The sequence below is a fragment of the Olea europaea genome, chromosome 14 (genome assembly GCF_002742605.1).
Source record: "Olea europaea var. sylvestris chromosome 14, O_europaea_v1, whole genome shotgun sequence".
In the NCBI taxonomy this organism is placed as follows: Eukaryota; Viridiplantae; Streptophyta; class Magnoliopsida; order Lamiales; family Oleaceae; genus Olea; species Olea europaea.
Genome location: NC_036250.1, coordinates 12,398,880 through 12,422,940, shown reverse-complemented (window position 1 = coordinate 12,422,940; position 24,061 = coordinate 12,398,880). Strand labels below are relative to the sequence as shown.

General features: G+C 33.8%; 2 protein-coding genes across 4 annotated transcripts; both read right to left on the bottom strand.

Moving 5' to 3' along the window:
* Nucleotides 1-1,048: 1,048 nt before the first annotated feature.
* On the bottom strand, nt 1,049-8,652 carry LOC111409204 (nudix hydrolase 20, chloroplastic-like). Of its 3 annotated transcripts, XR_002705462.1 has the most exons (10): nt 8,329-8,652; nt 8,176-8,240; nt 4,885-5,071; nt 4,667-4,747; nt 3,808-3,933; nt 3,449-3,528; nt 3,152-3,266; nt 2,800-2,921; nt 1,195-1,410; nt 1,049-1,100 (listed from the first exon to the last, which is right to left on the bottom strand). XR_002705462.1 is itself a non-coding variant. In XM_023039198.1 (9 exons), exons 1-9 carry the CDS (start codon nt 8,605-8,607, stop codon nt 1,341-1,343), a joined length of 1,125 nt encoding a protein of 374 aa, XP_022894966.1. In that variant the 5' UTR covers nt 8,608-8,652; the 3' UTR covers nt 1,049-1,340. The 3 variants fall into 3 exon arrangements, 2 of the variants coding, with proteins under 2 accessions (XP_022894966.1, XP_022894967.1); XM_023039198.1 differs by having other exon boundaries at nt 1,049-1,410; XM_023039199.1 differs by having other exon boundaries at nt 1,049-1,410; nt 2,868-2,921.
* A 1,064-nt stretch (nt 8,653-9,716) lies between these two features.
* Nucleotides 9,717-16,762, bottom strand: LOC111409530 (glycine-rich cell wall structural protein 1.0-like). Its single transcript, XM_023039571.1, has 8 exons — nt 16,670-16,762; nt 15,988-16,045; nt 12,070-12,155; nt 11,910-11,955; nt 11,375-11,434; nt 11,147-11,197; nt 10,001-10,060; nt 9,717-9,823 (listed from the first exon to the last, which is right to left on the bottom strand). Exons 1-8 carry the CDS (start codon nt 16,760-16,762, stop codon nt 9,717-9,719), a joined length of 561 nt encoding a protein of 186 aa, XP_022895339.1.
* Between the last annotated feature and the right edge of the window lie 7,299 nt (nt 16,763-24,061).

Genomic DNA, 24,061 nt, shown 5'->3' with positions numbered 1-24,061 from the left:
TGTTAGTGTGTTGAAGCCATACTTTTCAGATAAGGAGGACGCATCTAGAAATGAGCCAAAGCGACCTGTATTTGAACTGAAGAAAGCTGGAAAGAAGGTTGCTGAAGCTATTCTTGACCATCGAATCACTCGGGCTTCTAGAAAAGATCATCAGGAGTACTTGGTCAAATGGATGGGATGCAGCAGCGAGGAGAATACTTGGGAAAGAGAAAAAGATCTCGGGGCCTTCAAATCATTAATTGAAGAGTATCATGCATTGATGGCACCGAGAACGTCGCCAAAACAAATGGGGGAGAATGTCAAGGACCGCAGCTTTACTTAGCCCCTTGACACTATCGCAGCCGCAGTTTGCCCAACTTCGGCCGCACATTGTAAATATTACTTCAAGTTTGAGTTGTAATTTTCGTTTCATTGTAATAGTTATTTTAATTGTAAAATAGCTCTGATATTGGTAAAAGATTAGTATGATTCCTCGTCTTTTAAACGTCTACTCCCGTCACTTGGGTTTTTGTTCAGAATGCTATTATAGGGGGTATTAGTCATTCAAAAATCTTTCAAGCTCACTGGTGTCCGCCCCCTGCACCAGCATTTGTAATTTTCTGCTTTCATCAATTGTAATGTTCAGTTTTCAGCAATCAATGTTCAATTTACTTTCAATGTATTCAAATTCTCAATTGTAAGCTTTCTACAAAATTGCAATCAAATTTTCTTTCGTCCCGACGCGACCGAGAAAAGGCGGAAGGTAGTCTAGCGGAGCAGACTACAGCCGCACGGTGTCCCTTTCTGTGCCAAGAAGAAAGGCACCCCGTGAAACATGGTCTTGCATTATTTACATTTAAGTCCAGGCAAAAATGAAATGAAAGTGTAAACAAATTATTCTACAAATTTGAATTGCATTTGGGAGGTCCTGATTTTCTCGAACAAATCTACCATTTCTTTGCTCATTTTTATTTTTCCATGTTTGTATCACCAGCTCTTCCAAAAACCAAAGATGGCGAAAGATCCTAACCATGCAAGAGGCCGTGGGATTATAACAGTCGACAGAATATAACAGGAAACTAGAGCGAAGATAGCCCAAATTAATGCCAAGGGGAGAATTGCTGCCAAGGAGATACAGAGTAAGATTCCTAAACCAATAAAAAAAAAATGAAAAATCGAAGAATTAAGGAAAAAAGTATTGAAACTGATCTTTACTTTCCATGACGATTACACGATCTGGTTTGGAGGAACAAATAATTTAGCACGTTCATCTCATTTCTGATATTTCTTTCTTGCGAAAACTCCAGCATGTACCTGATCAGCACCGTGTCTCAAGCTTTTCAAATGAATAAAATTCAGATTCAGGAGCAATCTCCACTTCTTAGACTCTGTAGTAGCTCCAAATATCCTAAATCTTCAGGCTTAATATACCTGCAGGTGAATTGGAAGCAAAAAATATGAAGCTGTTCTTTACTCCTGTAACATGCAGACTGCAGACCTTGACCACTGCAGTCATATCGCTCCCAGCATATATATATATATAGTCCATCAAATTAAACCAACAGAACAGAATAAGGTATAAAATTCACCAATTCTTATATAAACTTTGAGCATGTTTGGGAAGTATTTATTAACTGTCTAAATTATAAATAGATAGAAATGAGTTGTGGATGAGTGGGTGAGTGATTATAAACATGAGCCAAACATAGGCTTAAATGATTGCAGGGATTATATGTACTTGATAGGAATGTCAAGAGACCAACCAAGAACCCATTTATATCACCTATTCTGACGATTTTCCTTCAAATGCAAAACACCAACAACCAAAAAGACAATAATTTTTTGATCTATAATTTCAAAGTGACCGATTTTAACTGAATTACAATATGAGGATTGTTCCTGTGTATATACAAAAGTTTTTCCAAATTCATTCTGTATCCTATCTAGCTTTTAGTTAAGAAATAGTATGACAGGACCACAGATTAATAGGTAAACAAAAGTCGTTTTACAAGAATATTATTATAATCATAAATTACTTGAGTATCTACAATACCCTCTTTCTTTATCAGTTAATACTCTTGAAGAAAATAGAATAGCAATGTATTCTATTGAAGTACCAGCAATTGCAATCTAAACAGACCAAAATACAGATGATGCAGAACTACTATACTTTTTCAAATCGTCAGAAAATTAATGAAGAGTTCAGATATTCACATTAGACCAAGCAAAAAGGAAAAAGAAAATCATTTTTTCAATCTTGGCTATACATGAATTTGACGAAGAATTAAGCGGGAAAACGTGACATGTGAGATTATATGATATGCATGAATAAAATTGAGATTTAATGAAAATTAAGAATGATGCAAAAGAATATTTTATGGATTTCAGTGGCATCCAATGTCCAAGCATAGTCCTATTTGAGATTATGATGAGCACCATATAACAGATATAATGTATGTAAAATTGCACTCCAACCGCGATACAAGACTTAATATTGTTATGGCATGTGAAGACATGCACGTTTTCTATTGTGACATTTAAATGTGTTGATACATTAAAATATTGATATTCATGTATGAGGATGGCAGCAAGTGCTAGGAGGAATAAGATCACTGATGAGATATATGTGTTCAACAGATAACACAGCACAAGCGTTGAGATGCCCATAAGAAATCTTTTCCATCAATAATGAATTGGTAAATATAATAGCAGAAAAACACGAAAATGATTAATAGAATAAACTACATTCTATAGTTCTATTTTACTTATGCATCACTTTATATTGAAAAGCACGTGAAAGATTATGCAATGATATCATACCCATGGCGAAATAGGAAATCGATAATGACAAGATTGCAATTTGCTTTGAAAAACTGTGTCCTCCTTACTATTTTTGCAACATTTGTCACGGGAACTAGTTTAAAGCTCTCCACCTCTCCATCTGCCATGTACAAGAGAAATATATTGAGAAGCTTCAAAAGAAAGCACTGTAGCTCCTGTAATATTAACTGAGATTAACTACTTAATTGAGGAGATGAAGTTTCTAAAATATTGATCGAACTTGTATTATTGGATCCATAATAGAATCTAAAGTAGCTAGCTAACGTCTTCTTAAGTCTTTTTTATTTCTAATATTTCTGGAGCACAGAAGTCAAGGATATTGATGGCCTTACTCATTCTTTGGGATAAAGCCTTCTGGAAGCTTTAGATCGTAACAAAAGAGAACATCTCTCTTGAATCTATATCCGTCAATATCCATGTAGGAAACAGCTCCAACTGCTGTAGCCCTGAGTTTAATAAAACATCTGGCATCTTTAAGTAATAATTCCTCCAGGGCCAGGAAGGCAATCAATAAAAAAGAACAGGTGATTATATGGTTTTTTGGCAACAAAAGACCTTTTCTTTGTAAAGGTTATATTCTGTGTGGTACTACAGTGGGACAACAAATATGATGAATTGAAAAACTTACCCACTAGATATCGATCTAGGTATCCCCGCTTCCTCTTCGCATTCCTTCACAAGATTCTCTCCACAAGAGATCCCATGCGGCTGTGAATTTATTCATGAAAAATCAAAAGAATAACTTTCTAGGTGGGGAGCAGTAAGAGAATGTTGTTTTTCAGGATCAGTATGAGAAAAGAGGATCCAAGAACTAGTTTTCCAATGAGCAAAATACATAGTTAGTATATCATTAGGAACCACTGAGAAAATGTGTGCCAAAAGTTTAAACGCAAGAACGAACAGATCAATCCTCCATACATCATTAAATCTTACATTAATATATCCAAAAATTAGAAAGAAAACATAATGAAGAAGGTTGTCGTGTACCAGCCCTCCAGCAACTAGATTATCAAGCATCCCAGGGTAGGTGGGTTTTACTTCACTTCTCTTCCCTATCCATAGATACTTCTGCCCATCTCTTTCAACATAGCCATTCATTTGAACTCCATAAACCTACATCACATATGTACCATCCAAGGAAATTATTAATGCACAATACGATATATTTCATTTACTAGCAACAAATGCACCTATCCAATCTAATAGTCTTCAACCCAAGAAAAATGGAAAATGCAAATTAAACCACTGTAGTTTGCAAATCTTACTGACACCCCGATCATTTTGTTATAGACTAATCACCCATTCTTCATTTTAAAAACCCTGCAAAATGAACCCACAAATCCTACATATTATGCCAGTATGGTTTGCAAAAGTTTTGCTGGTTTAGAGATAATTTGCAAGTGTTTCAAAACCACAAGGTTCGATTTATCTATTTAAAAAATGCATGGGGTAATCAATAACATTGGCAAAGCTGAAGGGATACTATTTGCCGAAGTATCAGAAAAGTACAAATCATGACTTATAAATAATTTAAGAAGGAAAAAGAAGAAAACTAGCAAATAAAAAAATAAAATACACAGATCAAGGTAAGACACATGTACTTGCACAATTACAATGCTGCTCCCCTGCTTTTGTAGATTGAAACAACAAGTATGGAAGTAGGAATTAGTCAAATACAAACATCCGTCTCTAATTATGCCAAAGACAGCAGCATCAATGAATAACCATCAATGACATTACTTAAATTTCTATACATTACAGAATGGTAATCATAGTCATATAATCATTGGCCACCCCCAAAACCCTACAGAAAGTAAATTATGATATTGTCATGGAGGAGGGTCACCTTTATTCCAAAATATGGTGCAGCTGCACGTTCCAGCGAAAAATATTCTGGCACCCCAAAAGAAGATTTGACAGGATATAGCTGATTACAGTGAACATAAATCAAAGTCATCATATAAAAGGACATGATTCATGCGACTAGCGACCCACAAAAACTCTGATAGGACCATCAAGGGTGACAAACGATAAATTACATTAGTCAGTGATCAAAATAAGTACCTCGTTTCGTATACCTGGAACGAGTTCTTCGCCCAAGGACTTGATTACATATTCAAGAGCACTAGTTCTATCTTCGATTGTCCTTATCCTCGGATGTAATGTGATGTAGCGGCCAAATTTTCCACCATAACTAGTGTCATCTGGGAGAATAATCAAATCATCAAACCTCCTCAAATTGTCAGCAAATCTGCAGATGAAATGAAAAAGTAACCATATCAATCAAAGAAATAAATGATGACATAGTGTGAAAATCAAACATAGAATTCCATTCAAGCAGGACTCACAAACAAACTTTACAAATCCAAAATTGCATTTTTAGGTTCAGAAAGGAATTAGTGCATAAACTGTTGGGAACAAGCAAGTTATCAGAATTGCTCTTATATCACTTGTTGATCCCAAAGGAAACGCAAAGATTGAGATTAATGACGTTATATGAAATATGTAACATAATCACAAAGATGAAACAAGATTAAAGTAAAAACAAAAGAGTTAAAGCAAATGAAGGATGTTTTATTATAACGACAATATAAAAAGAAAATTATAACATAGCAATTTTTCTTAAACTAAATTGAAAGAAGATACCACTATTTATAGGTACATACCATACCATAAAGATGCAAATAATGTGGAATAAGGAAATAATATATTTTCAATAAAATCACGTGAAAATAAGAAAACAATTTCTCTTTCCAAATAATCCAATCTAATTTGGGTTATAAACCCAACAATCTCCACCTTGTTCCACATTCCGGTACAACGAAAAAAACTCTAAAATTTCTTCACTTGGAAAAATATGTCCAATTGTATCGAAATAATCGAACTCTTCAAAACAGTAACCAAAATTCTTCATCACAAAAAAAAAAAAATCTTCCTCTGCTCAGCGTCCACAAGCGACACCTGAACCCTACTTCCGGGTTTCCAAAATTCTACTATGGGATTATTGTTGATCAAATAGGGTTGAAGCACACCCTTTAGTAGAAACCACACAATATGCCTAATCAAAAGGTCCCTTGCTAGAACTGTCATCTTCAACGATCCCAAAAGCAACATAGACATCACTGACAACACTATAACTACGCTTCATGGGCTCAACCCTAGCATTTGAACACGGTGCAATTGCTGAAATTGGTGGCAAAGCGAAATTACCAACACTCCCTCGAGCAATGTTCTGTACCAACCTAGAGCGCATCGCAAGAGGTACTGTACCAAACTGAATATCCACTACGGTACTAAACTTATCCAAATGTCTCTTAACTGATCTGCGCTTCCTACAATATGTACAACTAAGACCTTTTCCGTCCCTCCAGTACAACCCAGACACCCCTTCAGACTTCAAGACTCCACCTCTACCAAAGAATTTATACCATTTTGCATCCAAGTTACTCAGGGAGATGAGATTCCTTATCAAGTCTGGAACATGTAGAACCTTACCAAGTGTTTTGACTGTCCCATCCCGCAGCCTTAATTTGACTCTACCGATCCTAGCAAAACGACAAGACTGGTTGTTTTCCATTACAATTCCACCTAATTGAACAGCCTCATATGTTTAAAATAAGTCCTGATTGGAACACATATGATGCGAACATGCCGAATCAAGAATCCACTCCTCATTAGGTTTAGACTTCACTTCATATACCACGGTCAACATAACATCTCCGCCATCCGAAAAATCCTCAACTAAATTGGTTTCGTCTGAAGTCGATGGTTGTGCTCCACAATTTGCAATCAAATCACCTTTAGCCTATAACTTATCACAATCCTTCTGAACATGTCATTTTCGTCTGCAGTAAAAGCAATACAAATTTCTGTTCACTTTTGATATGCCCCTCCGTCGATCACCATGAGATACTAGAACTTCCTCATCCCTAGATGCAGCTCCAACCAGATGCTTCAACTTTTCCTTCAAATAAAAAGGATCGTAGACTTCATCAATGATTAAAGTATCCCGACCGTACAGAATAGTGTCCCGAAACGACGAATAAGAGGTGGGCAGCAGCGAACACAACAGGATCAAGGTCAGATCCTCCTCATCAAACTTAACCTCCAAAGTCTCTAAATCTGCGACGATTTTCTTGAACACAGCAATATGATCTTTCAGTTATCCTCCTTCTACCATGCGATGGAAATACAACTTTTCCTTTTGAGCCAGTTTCCTTGAGCTCTAAAGACTTTTCGTCATGTACAACTACTCCAGCTCTAACCACAAAGCCGTCGCTGTCTTCTCCTTGAAGATGTCCTGTAGAATACTATTGGAGAGGTGTAGGTAAATCTGCGATAGAGCCTTCTGATCCTTCTGTTATTTCTCCTCCGTTGTCCACTAAGTTGGCATCTTATCAAAACCCAACGTTGTATTGTCCAAATCCATCTGTGCTAAAATAGCTCTCACCTTTACTTGCCACAACGAAAACCTTGTATTGCGATCTAGCAGCAGAATATCATACTTCAACAAAGCCATCCTGAAAAATCTCAATCGAATCACGAAGAACCTACAGCTTAGCTCTGATACCATTTGTTGGGAACAAGCAAGTTACCAAAATTGCTCCGATACCACTTGTTGATCCCAAAGGAGACTCAAGGATTGAGATTAATGACGTTGTATGAAATATTTAACAAGATCACAAAGATGAAACAAGATTAAAGTAAGGAATAGAATAGAGTTAAAGTAGAGGAACGATATTTTATTATAACGACAATATGGAGAGAAAATTACAACACAATAATTTTGCTTAAACTAAATTGAAAGAAGAGGACACTCCATGAAAATAGAAATAATATGGAATAAGAAAATAATATATTTCTAATAAAATCACGTGAAAATAAGAAAACAATTTTTTTCACATGAAAATAAGGAAACAATTTTTCTTTCCAAATAATCCAACCTAATTTGGGTCATAAACCCAACATAAACTTCCCAATCAGTTATGAGGTTCTTGACCTGTAGTCCAAATTCTAACAGTTCATTTTTATAGTTAGCCCCAAAACATAAAATTGACCTAAGGATAGCCATTTGTAACGACCTAATTGTATCCCCAATTGCAAGTGTAACTCCTGCCTTGTGGCCTCGTAGGCTCTTGGGAGATCTCCCTTACAATCTCGTTAAGCCGGTTTTAAGGTGAGTTCTACTTCGTTACACCATCTATGAAATCAAGTAGTTGATGGTAAAATATTAGCGCATTAGACAATCACAAATTACGAAGAAATTCTATGGAAATTAAATTTCCAATATATATAGGAAAGATAACAGTTTAATTAATAAAAATAGAAAGAATGGTGTACAAAAGGCATTGTTACCTATTATGAACATAACCCACAATTCGTTTCTCGAGTACAAAAGGGATAAACTCACACTGCTTCTCCTGCAATAACCCGACAATTAAGAATACAGTGGAATTATAGATTTTGTGAGCAAATGCAAGTAAATGAACGGGGGCGTTTGAACATTACAGAGTTTCGATTGCAGAGTTTGACTTTTTCGAAATAGCCGTCGAGATAAGAAGATTTATTTTGTTGGGGTTCAGCGAGGTTGAAGACGTCGTCCCAAGTGAAGCGACCGCTTTGAATGTGAATGGCTGCTGATAGCGTATGTGTGCGTCGAGAAGGGCTAATTGGGAATTTCAATGTCCCTCTTGTGAATGGAGAAGAAGGGAGTGGGAGGTTGCGGAGAGAGGAAATGGAAGATCGGAGTTTGTGGGAGAGATGGTGACAACAGAAATTGTTTGCCATTTTCTCGGTACAGATTTCACAGAAATTTCATTTATAACTCAAATTATTTTTTCTTAGAAATGAACTTTTAATCCTAAGATAAAATGGAGTCAAATTCGTTAAATTTAGCCCTTGTTTGACCGTCATTCTATCAAAATTGATTTTTTTCTCACACTTATTTTTAATTATATATTCTTATAATAAAATATTCTTTACATTAAATTTAAAATTTTTTCTTACATTTTAATAACATATTCTCCGCAAATTTACTATTCAAAAAATCATTCTACACACACAAAAGGCTATCAAACATAGGCTTAATTTTTATGAAAATTAGATTTTTAACAATATTTTGAAAGCCAGCCTGATCATTGATTTAAAAAAAAAAGTAAAAAGTTAAGGGTCAAAGAGTTGAAGTAAGGTCAAACCGTAGTTGATCCGGAATAAAAATAATAAATAAATGAATAGAATTAATTACATTAAAAATTTCTATTATTTAAAACAGCATTTTAAAATCAATTATTTAACATTTTATTATTTATATAGCAATTTGTGTGAAGCGGTGAAATTAAATGGACCAAAACAATTTTTTACGGCCCATATATCAAAAACCTTACAAGAGAAAATTTCATAAGTTCAAAATCAAGGAAACAAGTTTCAAACTTCAAAAATTAAATTTTTATTAATATTTATTTATAATTTAATTAATTAAATATATTTAAGTCATGGATCTATATAATTTAGGCACAAATTAATGATTTAATTAGTGATTTATTATTTTGTGGTCACAATCAGAAATTTTATGTTACAAATTATTTTATGATCACGATTCAAAAATTTTATAAGTTACAGTTTGTTCATCGGTTACAAATCAAAAAAAAATTGGGTCACACTTTATTTATTATTCACAAATCACAAATATTTTAAAATCACAACTTATTATACGATCACAAATTATCATATTATCGATTACAAATTAACAATTTCTTAGGTTACACGTTATTTCTTAGTTAAATTTATATTTTTTATTGGTCACATATTATTTATTAATCACTAATTAACCATTTTTTTTATATTTTTTATAGGTCACATATTGTTTATTGGTCCCACATATTGTATAATGGTTGAAATCAACCAAATAATTTGTGATGACTATCGACACTTGTGACCACCATCTCATTACTACCTCCAATAGCACCACCACTGTTGACGCCAAAACCACCACCACCACTAGCTCCTGATAGTTGGTCACAAACCCTCAAATAATTGGTCACAAATACTTTCATACTATACTGCCACCACAATAGCAACCCGGAACCACCACACCATCGTCGTCGCCACCGTTAACATTACCACCACCATCGCTATCGCAACCATCACACCACCACTACCAAACACTACCACGATGCTGCACCATTGCCTCCAACACTATCTCCTGCACCATCATAACCGCCAACTGCATCAACACCACCATCTACTCAACCAACGCCACTATTTGCAAAAACACTAACCACCACAAGAAAAAACAAACTAAACAAAAATAAATAAAATGCAACAACTTTGAGGGCACTTTTAAAGGGCTCTTTTAGAGACTTTCCTAATTATGTTTGATGGAATTGTTAGAAGACTATGCCCATAGTTTTGATCTGAATTATATATTTATATTTTCATGCAATTGAACCACTTTTATTCCATTATTAAATCGGATTTTGAACCTGACTATGCCAATATTGATACACCCGAGGCATTTATTCCCGAGGACTCAATACATACCCCCACCTCATTTCTCTTCTTCAGTCCTCGAGGTCATCTAAGTCCTCGAGATATTGTAGTCCTCGAGATACCTCGAGGACACTTTTACATTCCGTCAATGTCCTCGAGAATAGTCCTCGAGACATACACCACCAACGTACCTCCTAAGGCCTGGGTACCTAACTAACAAACCTAAAAACCCAAGGATTCTACATCAACCCTAACACCACTTGTCAAACAATTCCGTTACAAGTAGGACATTCTTTATAATAGAAATTCCCTTGGATAAAAACATCCAACCAACACAATCCTACTAGGAGTACACTACCTACTCCTATAAAAGCAGAACCTTGGGCCATTATTCAGGTACGTTTTCTCATTGTTCTTCAGCACATAGCCTCACGCATATATTTCCCTTTCTGACTTAAGCATCGGAGGGGCGACGAGAACACACCTCGTTGCCTTTGTTTCAGGTATCGGAAGATCACGTTCGTGCTCCTCACCAGTCATCAAGCTCGAAAAATCAGCAGGTACGATTTTTGGTAGCATCATTGGCGCCGTCTGTGGGAAGCGCTACCAAAAGTCATGGTAAACACACGTTCAGGTCTTCCACCAGCAAGCTTATTTCTTAGTTAAATTTATATTTTTTATTGGTCACATATTATTTATTAATCACTAATTAACCATTTTTTTTATATTTTTTATAGGTCACATATTGTTTATTGGTCCCACATATTGTATAATGGTTGAAATCAACCAAATAATTTGTGATGACTATCGACACTTGTGACCACCATCTCATTACTACCTCCAATAGCACCACCACTGTTGACGCCAAAACCACCACCACCACTAGCTCCTGATAGTTGGTCACAAACCCTCAAATAATTGGTCACAAATACTTTCATACTATACTGCCACCACAATAGCAACCCGGAACCACCACACCATCGTCGTCGCCACCGTTAACATTACCACCACCATCGCTATCGCAACCATCACACCACCACTACCAAACACTACCACGATGCTGCACCATTGCCTCCAACACTATCTCCTGCACCATCATAACCGCCAACTGCATCAACACCACCATCTACTCAACCAACGCCACTATTTGCAAAAACACTAACCACCACAAGAAAAAACAAACTAAACAAAAATAAATAAAATGCAACAACTTTGAGGGCACTTTTAAAGGGCTCTTTTAGAGACTTTCCTAATTATGTTTGATGGAATTGTTAGAAGACTATGCCCATAGTTTTGATCTGAATTATATATTTATATTTTCATGCAATTGAACCACTTTTATTCCATTATTAAATCGGATTTTGAACCCATTTTTTAATGAGAAGCACTACACTGACAGGGGTCTGGAGGTGTCAGCCCCTTATCTGAATTTCAGATCTGATCTGGGGCTGAGGTGTTAACGTCCATGTCGAATTGCCCATGCATGACTAAAGCCAAGACTCCAATAAATTGATGACTTATTTGCACAAGTGGTCCTTCGTGTATGCCCTCCTACAGAGTCAAGGTCTACTATTTCAATCATAGCACTGAAGTCCCTATACGTTTAAGTGCAGAAATAATCATTTCCGTCCCTTGGTGTCTAGTTGACTGTTAAAAATTTAAATAAATAAATAAGAAACTATACCTTAAATTTAGTTAAATGTGTACAAAGTAAAATAAAAAGCCATCTTCTCAGACAACCCACCCCACTCCAACACTCACACCAGCCCCACTCCCTAAGTCCCAACCACCAGAGTCCCTTCCTTCCCTTCCATTGTCGATATTGTTACCGACCAAACCAAATTTTCCTAGATAGAGAATGAATATCTCAACGTCATTATTTTATGCTCGAACTACCAAATGCAAAATTGCATTACGCAAAACCAGCCTTCATTCATAGTAGAATTTTTCTTAAAATTTAGAACTTAAAAGGATACACTTCAGAAAGAGAGCGATTCTTTTATTTTCTCTTTCTTTTTCTAATATTTCCATCTTATAACGAGAATTATTGGTTCCTAGAAGAGGACTCAAGCCTTGTGCTTTTTGCAAAAGGCTTATTAAAGAATTTAAAGTTAGTCCATAAAGAGTTCTTTTGTGTCTTTTACCAATGTGTGGAGAACAAGAAGTATTTTTTAATTTTTTTATTTATTTATAACATTTAAGAAAATACGAAAACATAGATAGAGAAGATGAAAAAGAGTGAAAGAACGTGAAAAACTAATTAGAAATAAGGGAGGTGGGGTGGTGACTATGGAAATGAAGGGGCTGGGAAAGGGTAATGGTGAGTCGTCGATGAAAGATGAATCGGTTTTGTTTTCTAATTTTTATTTTATATTTTAATTTCTACTTAATTTAACTAAACTTAAGGCATAGTAATCTTTTCGATAAAATAAAAAATAAAAAATAAAAAATGGCCTTTTCATGGTTGGATGATACTTGAAATGACTATTTTCGCACTTAAACATTCATATAGGGATGTCCAGAAATGATCTCCTAAATATCGATGATATGTCACAACATTTATTGATGAATAAATAAATGGTAGGTTCCTCGAATTTAATAATTCATTAATTAATCGATGTGCCATGACACAATGCTTAACATAAATTAAGTACATGTGTTTAGAAAATCATTATTGTGGGAACGTTAGTGCCAAGTTTAAAATATAGATCCTGATTTTAAATTAGGGTCAATATATTATGGACCATTTTTGCAAATAAGCCAATCAACATCCCTCCATATTGGGTTTCGTGTCAAATAATCGAAGGGGTTCAATTATTGTGGGACCCACTCATTAATTTGATGTTTTCTTGTATTTTGGACCACTTGAAGTAAAGCTGGATATGGTTAGATTCGGTTCGGTTCAGTTCTAACGAGAATCGAACCAAATTCAAAATTTTCCAGTTCTAACGAGAATCGAACCAAATTCAAAATTTTCGAGTATTTAGTAAGTGAAACCGTCAGGTCCAAATTTAATTATGGAACCGTTCAGGTTCGGTTCAATTCCTAATTTTCGTATTATAATTAATTTTTTTAATATTTACAAAGCTATATTAATTCGACAAATGATATGTTCAATCTTAACTCTTACAAAATAACGTAGTTCAATTTTATGTGTCTTTTGCGTATCTTTTTGCTGAGTTTTTTATAGATTTGATTGTTAAAATCACAATAAGAGGAAAATAGCGAGCTCACAATAATTAATAGAGACATCAGCGAGCTTCAATTTAATTTCTCCAAAACAGTAGAAACAGCATTACGGTAGAGTAATAGATTTGGAAAAACCTTAGATCAATGTAATTAAGTTGGCTTTGAACTGAAAATTAGAAATAGGAAAATCATATTTTTGAGTTTGAGTTAAATTAACTAGTTAGCCAAATTATTTAGAAAAAATAAAATAATTTCGCTTATTTAAAAAATTAGAGAGATTTGATTCTTGATCTAGAACCGAGAATCGAATCGAACCTATCGGTTCTCGATTCAGATACCTATTCGGATATTTAACTTAAAAAGAATCGATTGGTTCGGTTTGATTCTGTTCAGGTTCGACTCGGGAGTTTTGTTCAGCCCTATCTTGAAGTGGGTCCCATACAGGAAATGGATTTATGGTGCTGCTGAATTCTCTCTCACAAAGTCGAGCTATTCCATGAAGAATTACTATAGTATCCATGGTGTCTTCAATCAACTATTTACTAAATCCACAAGTCTTTAAAGTTATTATTCTTTTGCCAAAAGAAAAGATTTGATATCTTGTTAAAAAATGCAAGTATGAAAGTGATTGATTGAGTAGAATGGTTCTCAAATCTCTAGGTTGAAATTTTCTTTTTCTGTCTTTACCAATTAACTTTGAATATTTGTATTTAGAGTTCAGTAGTAAATATTTTTAAAAATCGAATAGAATATTGTTCCGAAAAATTAGAAAGTGAATGATCAAATAGTCTAACCAATCATATAAAAATATATTAAAAATTTTAATGAACAAAAACTTCTTTTAACAGTTTTGTTTTTCATCTAAACCAAAATGGTTATTTCTCCAATTCTAATACATTGGTATTGATACAGTGTTGGCCCTTGTTTCATGCGGATTAAAATTAAATTTTTAATAGATTTTGATAAAAACTTTCGAAATGTATTGTTGAAAAATTCTGGAACCCATGAAATATATTGTTAATGTTGATTACCAAACAATGATTTAATCTCATGCCTCAATGGGTATTCATCGCTAACATGACTAAGAAATTATAACAAAGGTTTTTTTGTCCTGACAGCAAAGAGAACTTTTTTATCATGTCCACTAAGGATATGAAATCAATTCTGATACATTTTTTATTTTTTGAAAAAAATTACAATTGTAGTCCCCAATTTATGTTAAATAGAAGGTTTTGGTCCTCGGGATTTAAAAAGGAACATTTCTTCTCAAACTCCCCTAGTATCTAAGTCTAGAATAGTAGAATTAAATACTTTTTTTTTTGTTTTTAATTTTTTCTGTTTTCTTTGTGCTTTTAGTTTACAATAAGGTATAATGGTCTTATGAAGATGAAGTTTTGACTTTTTAGTAGTTACAAAATGGCTTTCATCAGTTAAGGATTTCAATGCTACTACGGTGAAAGGTTAAAGATTCATAAACTCCATTTCAATGTTGCAAATCTTAAATATTTTATTTCACAAAGGAGAAATGTTATCAAATTTTATTTTCGCAAGTGTACAGACCGTAACAAATAGTAAGTAATCCTAAAAGTCCGAATTGTCGATCCCATGAGGACTATACTCTAGCACTTGATTCAATTTTTTTAACCACTATTTGATGGGATAAAACTTGTAGGATTTGAGTTTTAATCTAAATACGATAAAATAAAGGGGTACACGCATGATTGGTTTGAAAATTAAATGATGAATGAACGTTACGACAGTCATCTTTACATCTTAAATTAAGATTCACATATAATGTAGTGTTTGGTCTAATTCTCTTATTGTATTCAACTTACACATCCCGATTTTTCATTGAGCCTATTTAACTAATTTAATTCCATATCTATATGCGAGATAACTTAGTTAAACAAGTTCTTTATTCCAGAAATTTAATTATGATTTTAATAATTAGTAGAGGCATCTCTACTTATTATACCAATTTAATAGATTTTACTATATGGTCTAAATCCTAAACTCATCTCTATTAGTAAAGGATTCACAAAAATCATCAAATTAGTGATAACGTAACATAACGCGTTCAATTCATAGTAAAATCAACACATGGAATAATAAAGATTAAGAATCTTAATAAAGCAATATGAAGGATTCCAATTGGCTACATTATTCGCCCTAACAATAGATTTATCTATTCATAATGAAAAAGAAAAAATCATAGATTGTCATGGAATACACCATCGGATTTATATTAAAAGGTGTAAAAGACAAAAGTAGATCTTACACCAAGAATTTATTCCTCTTCCAATTGATGCTTCACATAGTGAATTCTCTTGAATTCTTCATTTGATTCTCCAATAGTGTTTCTTGCCTTGCAATGTGTGAATCTATCTCAAAAGTGCTGAAAAATTGTATATGTAGTTGCCCCCCACGTTTGTGTAGAAAGTAGGGTTTTTATAAACTTTAAAATGGGTCAAAAACGCGCCCTAGACGTACCCAGGCGATACTCAACGCCGAGGCTCTGTTTTGGTTGCGCCGCGATGCCACCTTTTAGCTGAAAATTTTGGCTGCGCTTCTTTCAATATTTTTATTCTAATTTTTTCTCCCAATGTCCGAATGAGGTGATTCAAAATGCGTTGGAAATCTAACACAAAGGGCTACAACTTTTCTTAAGACTTCATTTTCAAATTCAATCATTTTCCATGTCAAAATGGGGTCTCAATATGAGATTGAAAACGGTGTATAACTTTTTTCGATTGGAAATTTATCTATGATCATACTTTGATTATATTTAATATCTTTGACGTCTTTCTTTATCCAATTGACTCCAATCACTCTTGAATCTTCATCACGATGTTCGATACAACTTTTGAATAATCGCACTTTAGTGCCTAAATTTTGGATCTTGGTTTTTTCCTGGTTTTCCTCTTGTTTCTTCCAATTTCTTGCATCATCATTGAATTTTACCTATTCAATAAAAAATACAACAATTTAGATCATAATTCATCCGAAAAGCAACTAAATATCATTGTTTTAGGCCTTAAATAAGTGTATAAAATAACTTATCAAATACACCCAAATTTAAACATTTGTTCGTCCTCAAACAAAACTATCATCTAAATAACTACGAACACACAAGCATACAAAAGATAATTGGTTGAGCAATCAAGCTTTTTACCTCAGGATTCGAGATTTTGATGTTTATTCTACAAACATGCTTTAAAGTCACAATACCAAACCAATATCTACTCTTCCAGTGCAAAATCGACATGTGTGTGAAAAATTAAGTAATTAACCATGATTGCACAAATTGTTTCAATTCTCGACCCTCTATTCTTACATTTCTCGTGTGATTTACATACCCCCAAACTTACACTTTTTCACTCATTCCCAGTGTGTAATTTAATGTTGATATTTCATTACTATTCTCACACTCTCGAGTTCAGATGGATGTTACTAGTTGCAAATCAACACTTCAATGAACAGAGATTCTTCAATTATTTGATTGTTTCTATCGCTACAACTCAACTAGCTGATTATCCGTCATTGAAAGTCAAATTCTCTCAAATAAGTGTTAGGGTTTAACCAAGGTATTCAGTATTTTTACTCTCTTCATGCACTTATTTTTTGTGTTTTTCACAAAATTTTTTTAGTATTCTCTCCATTAAGCTTTCTAGATAACTCCTATAGCAGGCTTTATGTTGATGATTCCCAAATCGGTTAATTTTAGGCACCAAGTTTTAAATACCATTACATGCTTACTGACCCAAGTCAAAAAGGCTTCGAAAATAACCAATTTTTGTTTCAAGTGTAGTTTCATTTTTTATTGCCTTCTAGATGACTCATGTAGCGAGTTTTACATCGATGACTCCCAAATCAAACGATTTTAGGGCACCAAATTTTAAGATACACTTGCAGGCTTAATTATTCCAGTCATGAAGACTACAAAGAGAAGTTTTTATATTTCAAATGTATATGCCTTGATTAGTGCAATGCCCCTATCACACACTTATTCAAACAAACTGACCTCCAGCTTAAGAATTTTGCCTAGTTTTATCATATTAGTTTAAGATAATCCACACATAAGTTTTCACACATGGAATCCACATTCACCTCTTCATCTTCTCACAACTGTAAAATCATCTTCAAATTGTGCTAACTTTGGTCTAAGGATAAGTAATTTAATATCGTTTACGTAAAGCATCTATGTCCAATTAAATCAACATATCTAACAAATTAATCAACTCGTTTCATCATAGTGTCAGACTCAATTCTAGTACATGTATAATATCAAATTTTTCAAGGTTAAACTTCAATCAATCTAGCATGCATCCTATCCATAGTTAATAAATCAACACCAAATCTCAAAATAAAACATAATTATAAGCCACACTGTCCAACTCACACAAAAATTTTAGGTAGGCAATTAGGCAATCAATAACAATACACTCCCCCAAATTTAAACTAAACATTGTCTTCAATGTTAAATTTAAAGGAAAAGGAGAAGGACTTCCCAGAAATATTAGTATTGCCGATGACGTTGTGTTGCCTTGGTGTTTGATCGACTCTTCTTCTACATTCTCCTCCCAAACTTGAGATTTGTTCTATTTTCTCCATGTCCATGTTGGTTTGAGTGTTTCGCGACATCATATTTATAAAAAACCAATTTTGAAAAATTAAACTCATGGAACAAAGGTTACTTAGCTCAAACATCTAACAACCAATTTAATTGCTTAAAGACCTATGAATAGAAGGGGTATAAGTGATAATTTTCGAATAAACTATAAATTAAACTATCTTAGAACTTTGAAAACAAAAAAAATAAAATAAAAGTTCGGGTTGCCTCCCAAGAAGCTCTTCTTTAAACTCATTCGCTTGACTTGTGACCATGATTGATTATGGTGGCTCGAACCAAATTATTTCATCCTTGTACTTTGTGTAATTCTTGTTTATGACCGTTTTCTTGGCTTTCCAAATTTTGATATTTCCATTTTCATCCCTACCAAGAAGTCTACCAAAATTTGATTTTCTTTTCTGGCAATCTTGTAGATTATGTGGCTCTTCTTCATTTACTCTATAGCTACTTGATGTTGGGATGTTACTCTATTAGGTATATATATTAAATATCTCTTGCTTTTCCTCCATCATCAATATTAGCTCACCCTTCTCCATGTCAATCAAAGTTCATCCAGTTGCTAAGAATGACCAATCCAATATAACTAGAATGTCTCGATCTTCTGGTATGCCGAACACAATGAAGTCAACAGGAAATATGAACTTTCTTGCTTCTATGAGTATATCCTCAACTTTGTGACGTGGCCTTGAAATTGTTCTATCAGCTAGTTGTAGCGTTATTAATGTTGGTTTGATTTTACCTAATCCCAATTTCTCATAAACAGAGTACGACATTAGGTTGATACTAGCACCTGTGTCACACAATGCATTAATTAAACGAGAATTTCCAATTGAAATTGGTAAAGTGAAACTCCCTAGACCTTCAACTTGGGAGGCAATTTGTTTAGGAATCTTGCACTACTTTCCTCACATAATGCCACAGTTTCAAACTCTGGAAGCTTTCTTTTCTTCATCAACATCTCTTTCAAAAATTTCGCGTAGCCTGGAATTTTGTAGTATCGCATCAATGAACGGAATATTGATCTGGAGCTTTTTGAAAACATCGAGAAAATTTTCATAATTTGTGTCTTGTTTGTTCTTTTTAAGCCCTTGAGGAAAAGTAAAGTGAGGCACGTATGTTTTTATTGGACTTGGTACTTTAACAACTAATGTTTATGTACTTTCTCCATTTTTAATTGCAGTTGGTGCAGATTTTTCTACCATTATAGCTTCATCAATCACCTTTTGGTCATCTTTTCTTTTGAGTCTCTTTATAATAATTTCTGGCGATTTTACATCACTCTTTGTAGTTATGATATGAATATTTTATTCCATCAACTTCTTTCAAAGTCTTTGGGAAAATGGAAGTGGGAATACATATGCTTTAACTTTCACAGGGCCCTGGGTGGATCGTTCTCCACCACTTTAATTGTCATCACCTATTTCTTAGGATTTATTATTGTATTGCCTAGCAATATCCCTTGTAGGCATTCTACATGTTATTACTCTATCTAAACAATCTATGTCTTTAGTTTCTTGATGAATGCTTGCTGATTTTGAAAGTTTATGTCAATTTGCTGGACCACCTTTTTCGTCTTCTGCATATATTAATTGAACATTTCCCCCAAATTTGATTTTTTCTCTGGTTGGGTGTTATTTGAACTATTCCCTTGTTGATTATCTAACCATCTGAAATTTGAGTGTTGCCTCCATCCTAGGTTATATGTTTGTGAAAATGGCTTAAAATTTCGAGAGCCATTCTGAATAAAGTTGACTTGTTCCTCTGAAAATCCCATAAACGTGCAGTTTTGTATGAGATGATTGGCTCCGCAATTCTCACATGATGGGTTTGCTATCAATGCATTTGCTCCATGTGTTTGTAATTTTACAAGTAACTCTACCTGTTTTGTTAAAGTTGTTATCTGTACATTGGTAGATGTTGTGTTGTTTAATTCATACATTCCAGCTGTATTTGGTGATACCACTCTTTCTGATGAGAACATTGAATGTGTGGTGGTAATTAACTCAAACAAGTCTATGGTTTGTTGAATTGATTTCCCTATGATTGATCCATCAGCAGAGTCATCCACATGAGATTTTGACGTTGGCGTAAGTTCGATGTACAAGTACTGCACTTGGTTTCTTTTAGTGATGTTATGGTTTGAACACTTTTTCACCAGCTCATTAAATTTATTCCATGTCTCATGAAAGTTCTTTCCCTCTCTTTGTTGAAAAGTTTGAATTTTCAGTCTGATTTTTGCTACTTTTGTCGGTGGGAAGAATTTGTTGCAGAATTTTCTAATCAGTTCTTCCCATGTAGTAATGCTTCCATGTGGCTCAGCATCTAATCACTCCAATGTAGCATCGCTCAATGTAAATGGAAATAATTGTAGTTTAATAGTATCTTCATTAACCCCTGGAGAGCATGGAAGTTCTGGCAGTTTTTGAGAAATCTAGATATATGTGTGTTCGAGTTTTCATGAGGTAACCCGTAGAATTGGAGAATATTGCTCATCAAGTTAATCTAATCTGGTATGATCTAAAAATTATTCATCGCAAAATCTGGATACAAGATGATGGAGCGCGTGGAAGTCGCTATAGTGTCAGGAACATTGAGACTGGTAAATCTCCTTTATTTATTTTCCCTCGCTCATGCTACTGTGCCGATGGTGTCGCCACTCTTATGGCCGTTTGTTTAATTGGCTGAATAGGGATAGAAATATGTTGATTGTCAGCCATTTGATGTTGCTATTTTTATTGTGTTCTTTGCGTCTTCATTTGAAAGTGCGTTCTATCTCCAAATCAAACGGTTCAAAATTGTCGCCTTGAGCAAAAAGTATACAATGAACACAATTTTCTGTAAAAAATAAATACACAAATCAAAAAGCAGTTGAAAATAAACAAATTAGGACTAAAAGTAATAATCTCTAGTAATGGCGCCAAAAACTTCTTGTCAAAATTTATTTTCGCAAGTGCATGGACCCTAACAAGTAGTAAGTGGACCTAAGATTTTGGATTGTCAATCTCAAGAGAACTATACTCTAGTACTTAATTCAAATTTTCTTTAACTACTATTTGATGAGATAAAACTTGTAGGATTTGAGTTTTAATCTATATATGAGAAAATAAAGGGATGCAAGCACGATTGGTTTGAAAATCAAGTGATGAATGGACGTTAGGGCAGAATAATTTCACTTATTGATCACCTTTACATCTTAAATTAAGATTCACACCTAATATAGTATTCAGTCAAATTTTCCTGTTGTATTCAGCTTACCCCTCTAGAGTTCTCATTGAGCATATTTAACTAATTCAATTCCATATCTCTATGCGAATCTAACTTGGTTAAACAAATTATTTATCCTAAGAATTCAATTATGACCACAGTAATTAGTATATGTATCTCTACTCGTTATACCAATTCTTCGAATTTTACTATATGGTTTAAATTCTAAACTCATATCTGTATTCGTAAAAGATTTACAAAAATCATCAAATTAGTGATCAAGTAATTTAATGTATTTAATTCATAATAAAACCAACACATCGGATAATAAAAAATCAAGAATCTTAGAGCCTATTTGGGAGTAATTTTGAGAATTGATTTTTTGATCGTTAGGAGAAAAGTGGGGCCCACCTGTGAGAGAAGAAGTCAAATATGACGGCTGGAATAGTGAAATAACGATCAAAAAATCAATTTTTTTGGGCAAAAAATCGCTCCCAAACAAGCTGTTAATAAAACAATATAAATGATCTCAATTGATTACATTATTCGCCCTAACGATAGATTTAGCTATTTATAATGAAAAAGAAAAAATTATAGATTGTCATGGAATACATTACTGGATTTTGTATTAAAGGTGCAGAAGAAAAAAGTAGATCGTGCACCAAAATTTCTTCCTCTTTCAATTGATGCTCCACACAGTGAATTCTCGATGTTTTTCTCTCTTGAATTCTTCATTTGATTCTCCAATAGTGTTCCTTACCTCTTAATGTGTGAATCCATTTCAAAAGTGTGGAAGAATTGTATATCCTCATGTTTGCATAGAAAGTAGGTTTTTATGAATTTCAAAAGGGGCAAAAAACGAGCCCTAGACGTACCCAGGCGGTGCCGTAGCGCTGCAGCTCTATTTTGGTGGCGCTTCTGTGCCACAGTTGAAAATTCTGGCGTGCTTCTTTCAGTATTTTTATCATAACGTTTTCTCCTGATGTTCGATTAAGATGATTCAAAATGGTTGGAAAGCTAACACAAAGGCCTACAACTTTGCTTCAGACATCATTTTCAAATTCGATCATTTTCTATGTCAAAAACTGGTCTCAATATGAGGTTGAAAACAGTGCATAACTTTTTTCAGTTGGAGATTGATGTGTGATCATACTTTAATTATGTTTCATCCATTTGATGTCTTTCTTTATCCCGTTAACTTCGAACGCTCTTGAATCTTCATCATGAGGTCCGACACAAATTTTGAGTATTTACACTTTAGTCCTTGAACTTTGATCTTGCTCTTTTTCGTGGTTTTCCTCTTATTTCTTCCAATTTCTTGTACCATCATTGAATTTTACATATTCAACACCAAATTAAATAATTTAATTCAAAATGGTTGGAAAGCTAACACAAAGGTCTACAACTTTGCTTCAGACATCATTTTCAAATTCGATCATTTTCTATGTCAAAAACTGGTCTCAATATGAGGTTGAAAACAGTGCACAACTTTTTTAAGTTGGAGATTGATGTGTGATCATACTTTAATTATGTTTCATCCATTTGATGTCTTTCTTTATCCAGTTAACTCCGAACGCTCTCGAATCTTCATCATGAGGTCCGACACAAATTTTGAGTATTTACACTTTAGTCCTTGAACTTTGAATCTTGCTCTTTTTCGTGGTTTTCCTCTTATTTCTTCCAATTTCTTGTACCATCATTGAATTTTACATATTCAACACCAAATTCAATAATTTAGACCATAATTCATTCAAGAAACAACTAAATATCATCATTTTAAGGCATTGAATAAATGTATAAAAATACACTTATCATGAAAACTCCAAACACTGATCTCTTAATTGATGTGTGCTAGATATTATAATGTTAAATACGAATTTACCCATGCCCGTAAGGCTTGTTTCTCTTCGACCAAGCCCAACATAATTCATGTCAAACTATGCCTTTTTTTTTTTTTATCATGTCCAGAGGTTGAACCAACGCTGATTATATGGAGACAAGAATAAACATAACACGTAATACACTTAGGCCCTGTTTGATTGGGCAACAATTCCATGGAAAATGGAAATCTTTTTTCTATTTTCCACCTTTTGATAGTGTTTGATAGCAAATAATTTCCATGGAATTCATTCTCTGGTTTTCTTGAAAAATGGAGTTTTCTTGGTTTTTAAGGAAAATCAATTCCCACCTATATGGTGGGAAATGGTTTTCTAGGTGGGCTGACCCTTTTTTTATTTTTTTAATGGAAACAAATTCTAAGAATTATTGTAAAAAAAATATTTTCTTTTAATTGACGATTTCCATGTAAAATATTTGACAATTAGAATAAATTTCATCCCAAATACCAGTAAAATCTATCACTTTAATTGACAATTTTCATTTAAAACAAAGCCAAACGAACACCAAAAAAACTTTTATTTCAACATTTTTCACGTGAAGAATTATAACAATTAGACATAATAATTTACAATTTTCAGGAATACATATTTTCTAGGCAATTCAATTCCCTAAAATTCGTTTTTTTTCACCCAAATTTCATTTTTGCTATCAAACGAACCCTTAGAGATATATTTAATAAAATTTATCATTTGGAACTACATCTTCTTTTAGATTTATCCCCTGTTTGAGCCTCATTATTTCCTATTCTTCCCCATTATTTTTTTGCAGTGCTAATTTTCAATCACACATTTTTCATTAAAATAATATTAAACGTAAATAATAATAAAATTC

What these genes read in the sequence shown, in the direction of transcription:
- LOC111409204 (XM_023039198.1), bottom strand. Translation starts at nt 8,607, where the DNA reads ATGGCAAACAATTTCTGTTGTCACCATCTCTCCCACAAACTCCGATCT. An exon ending in CACCATATTTTGGAATAAAG is followed by an intron (nt 3,934 to 4,666) that starts GTGACCCTCCTC and finishes TATGTGATGTAG; the next exon opens with GTTTATGGAGTTCAAATGAA. An exon ending in CCTAGATCGATATCTAGTGG is followed by an intron (nt 3,267 to 3,448) that starts GTAAGTTTTTCA and finishes TATTAAACTCAG; the next exon opens with GGCTACAGCAGTTGGAGCTG.
- LOC111409530 (XM_023039571.1), bottom strand. Translation starts at nt 16,762, where the DNA reads ATGTCGATTTTGCACTGGAAGAGTAGATATTGGTTTGGTATTGTGACT. An exon ending in TCAAAATCTCGAATCCTGAG is followed by an intron (nt 16,046 to 16,669) that starts GTAAAAAGCTTG and finishes CAAAATTTTCAG; the next exon opens with CTAAAAGGTGGCATCGCGGC. An exon ending in CGGCGTTGAGTATCGCCTGG is followed by an intron (nt 12,156 to 15,987) that starts GTACGTCTAGGG and finishes TTCTCTATCTAG; the next exon opens with GAAAATTTGGTTTGGTCGGT.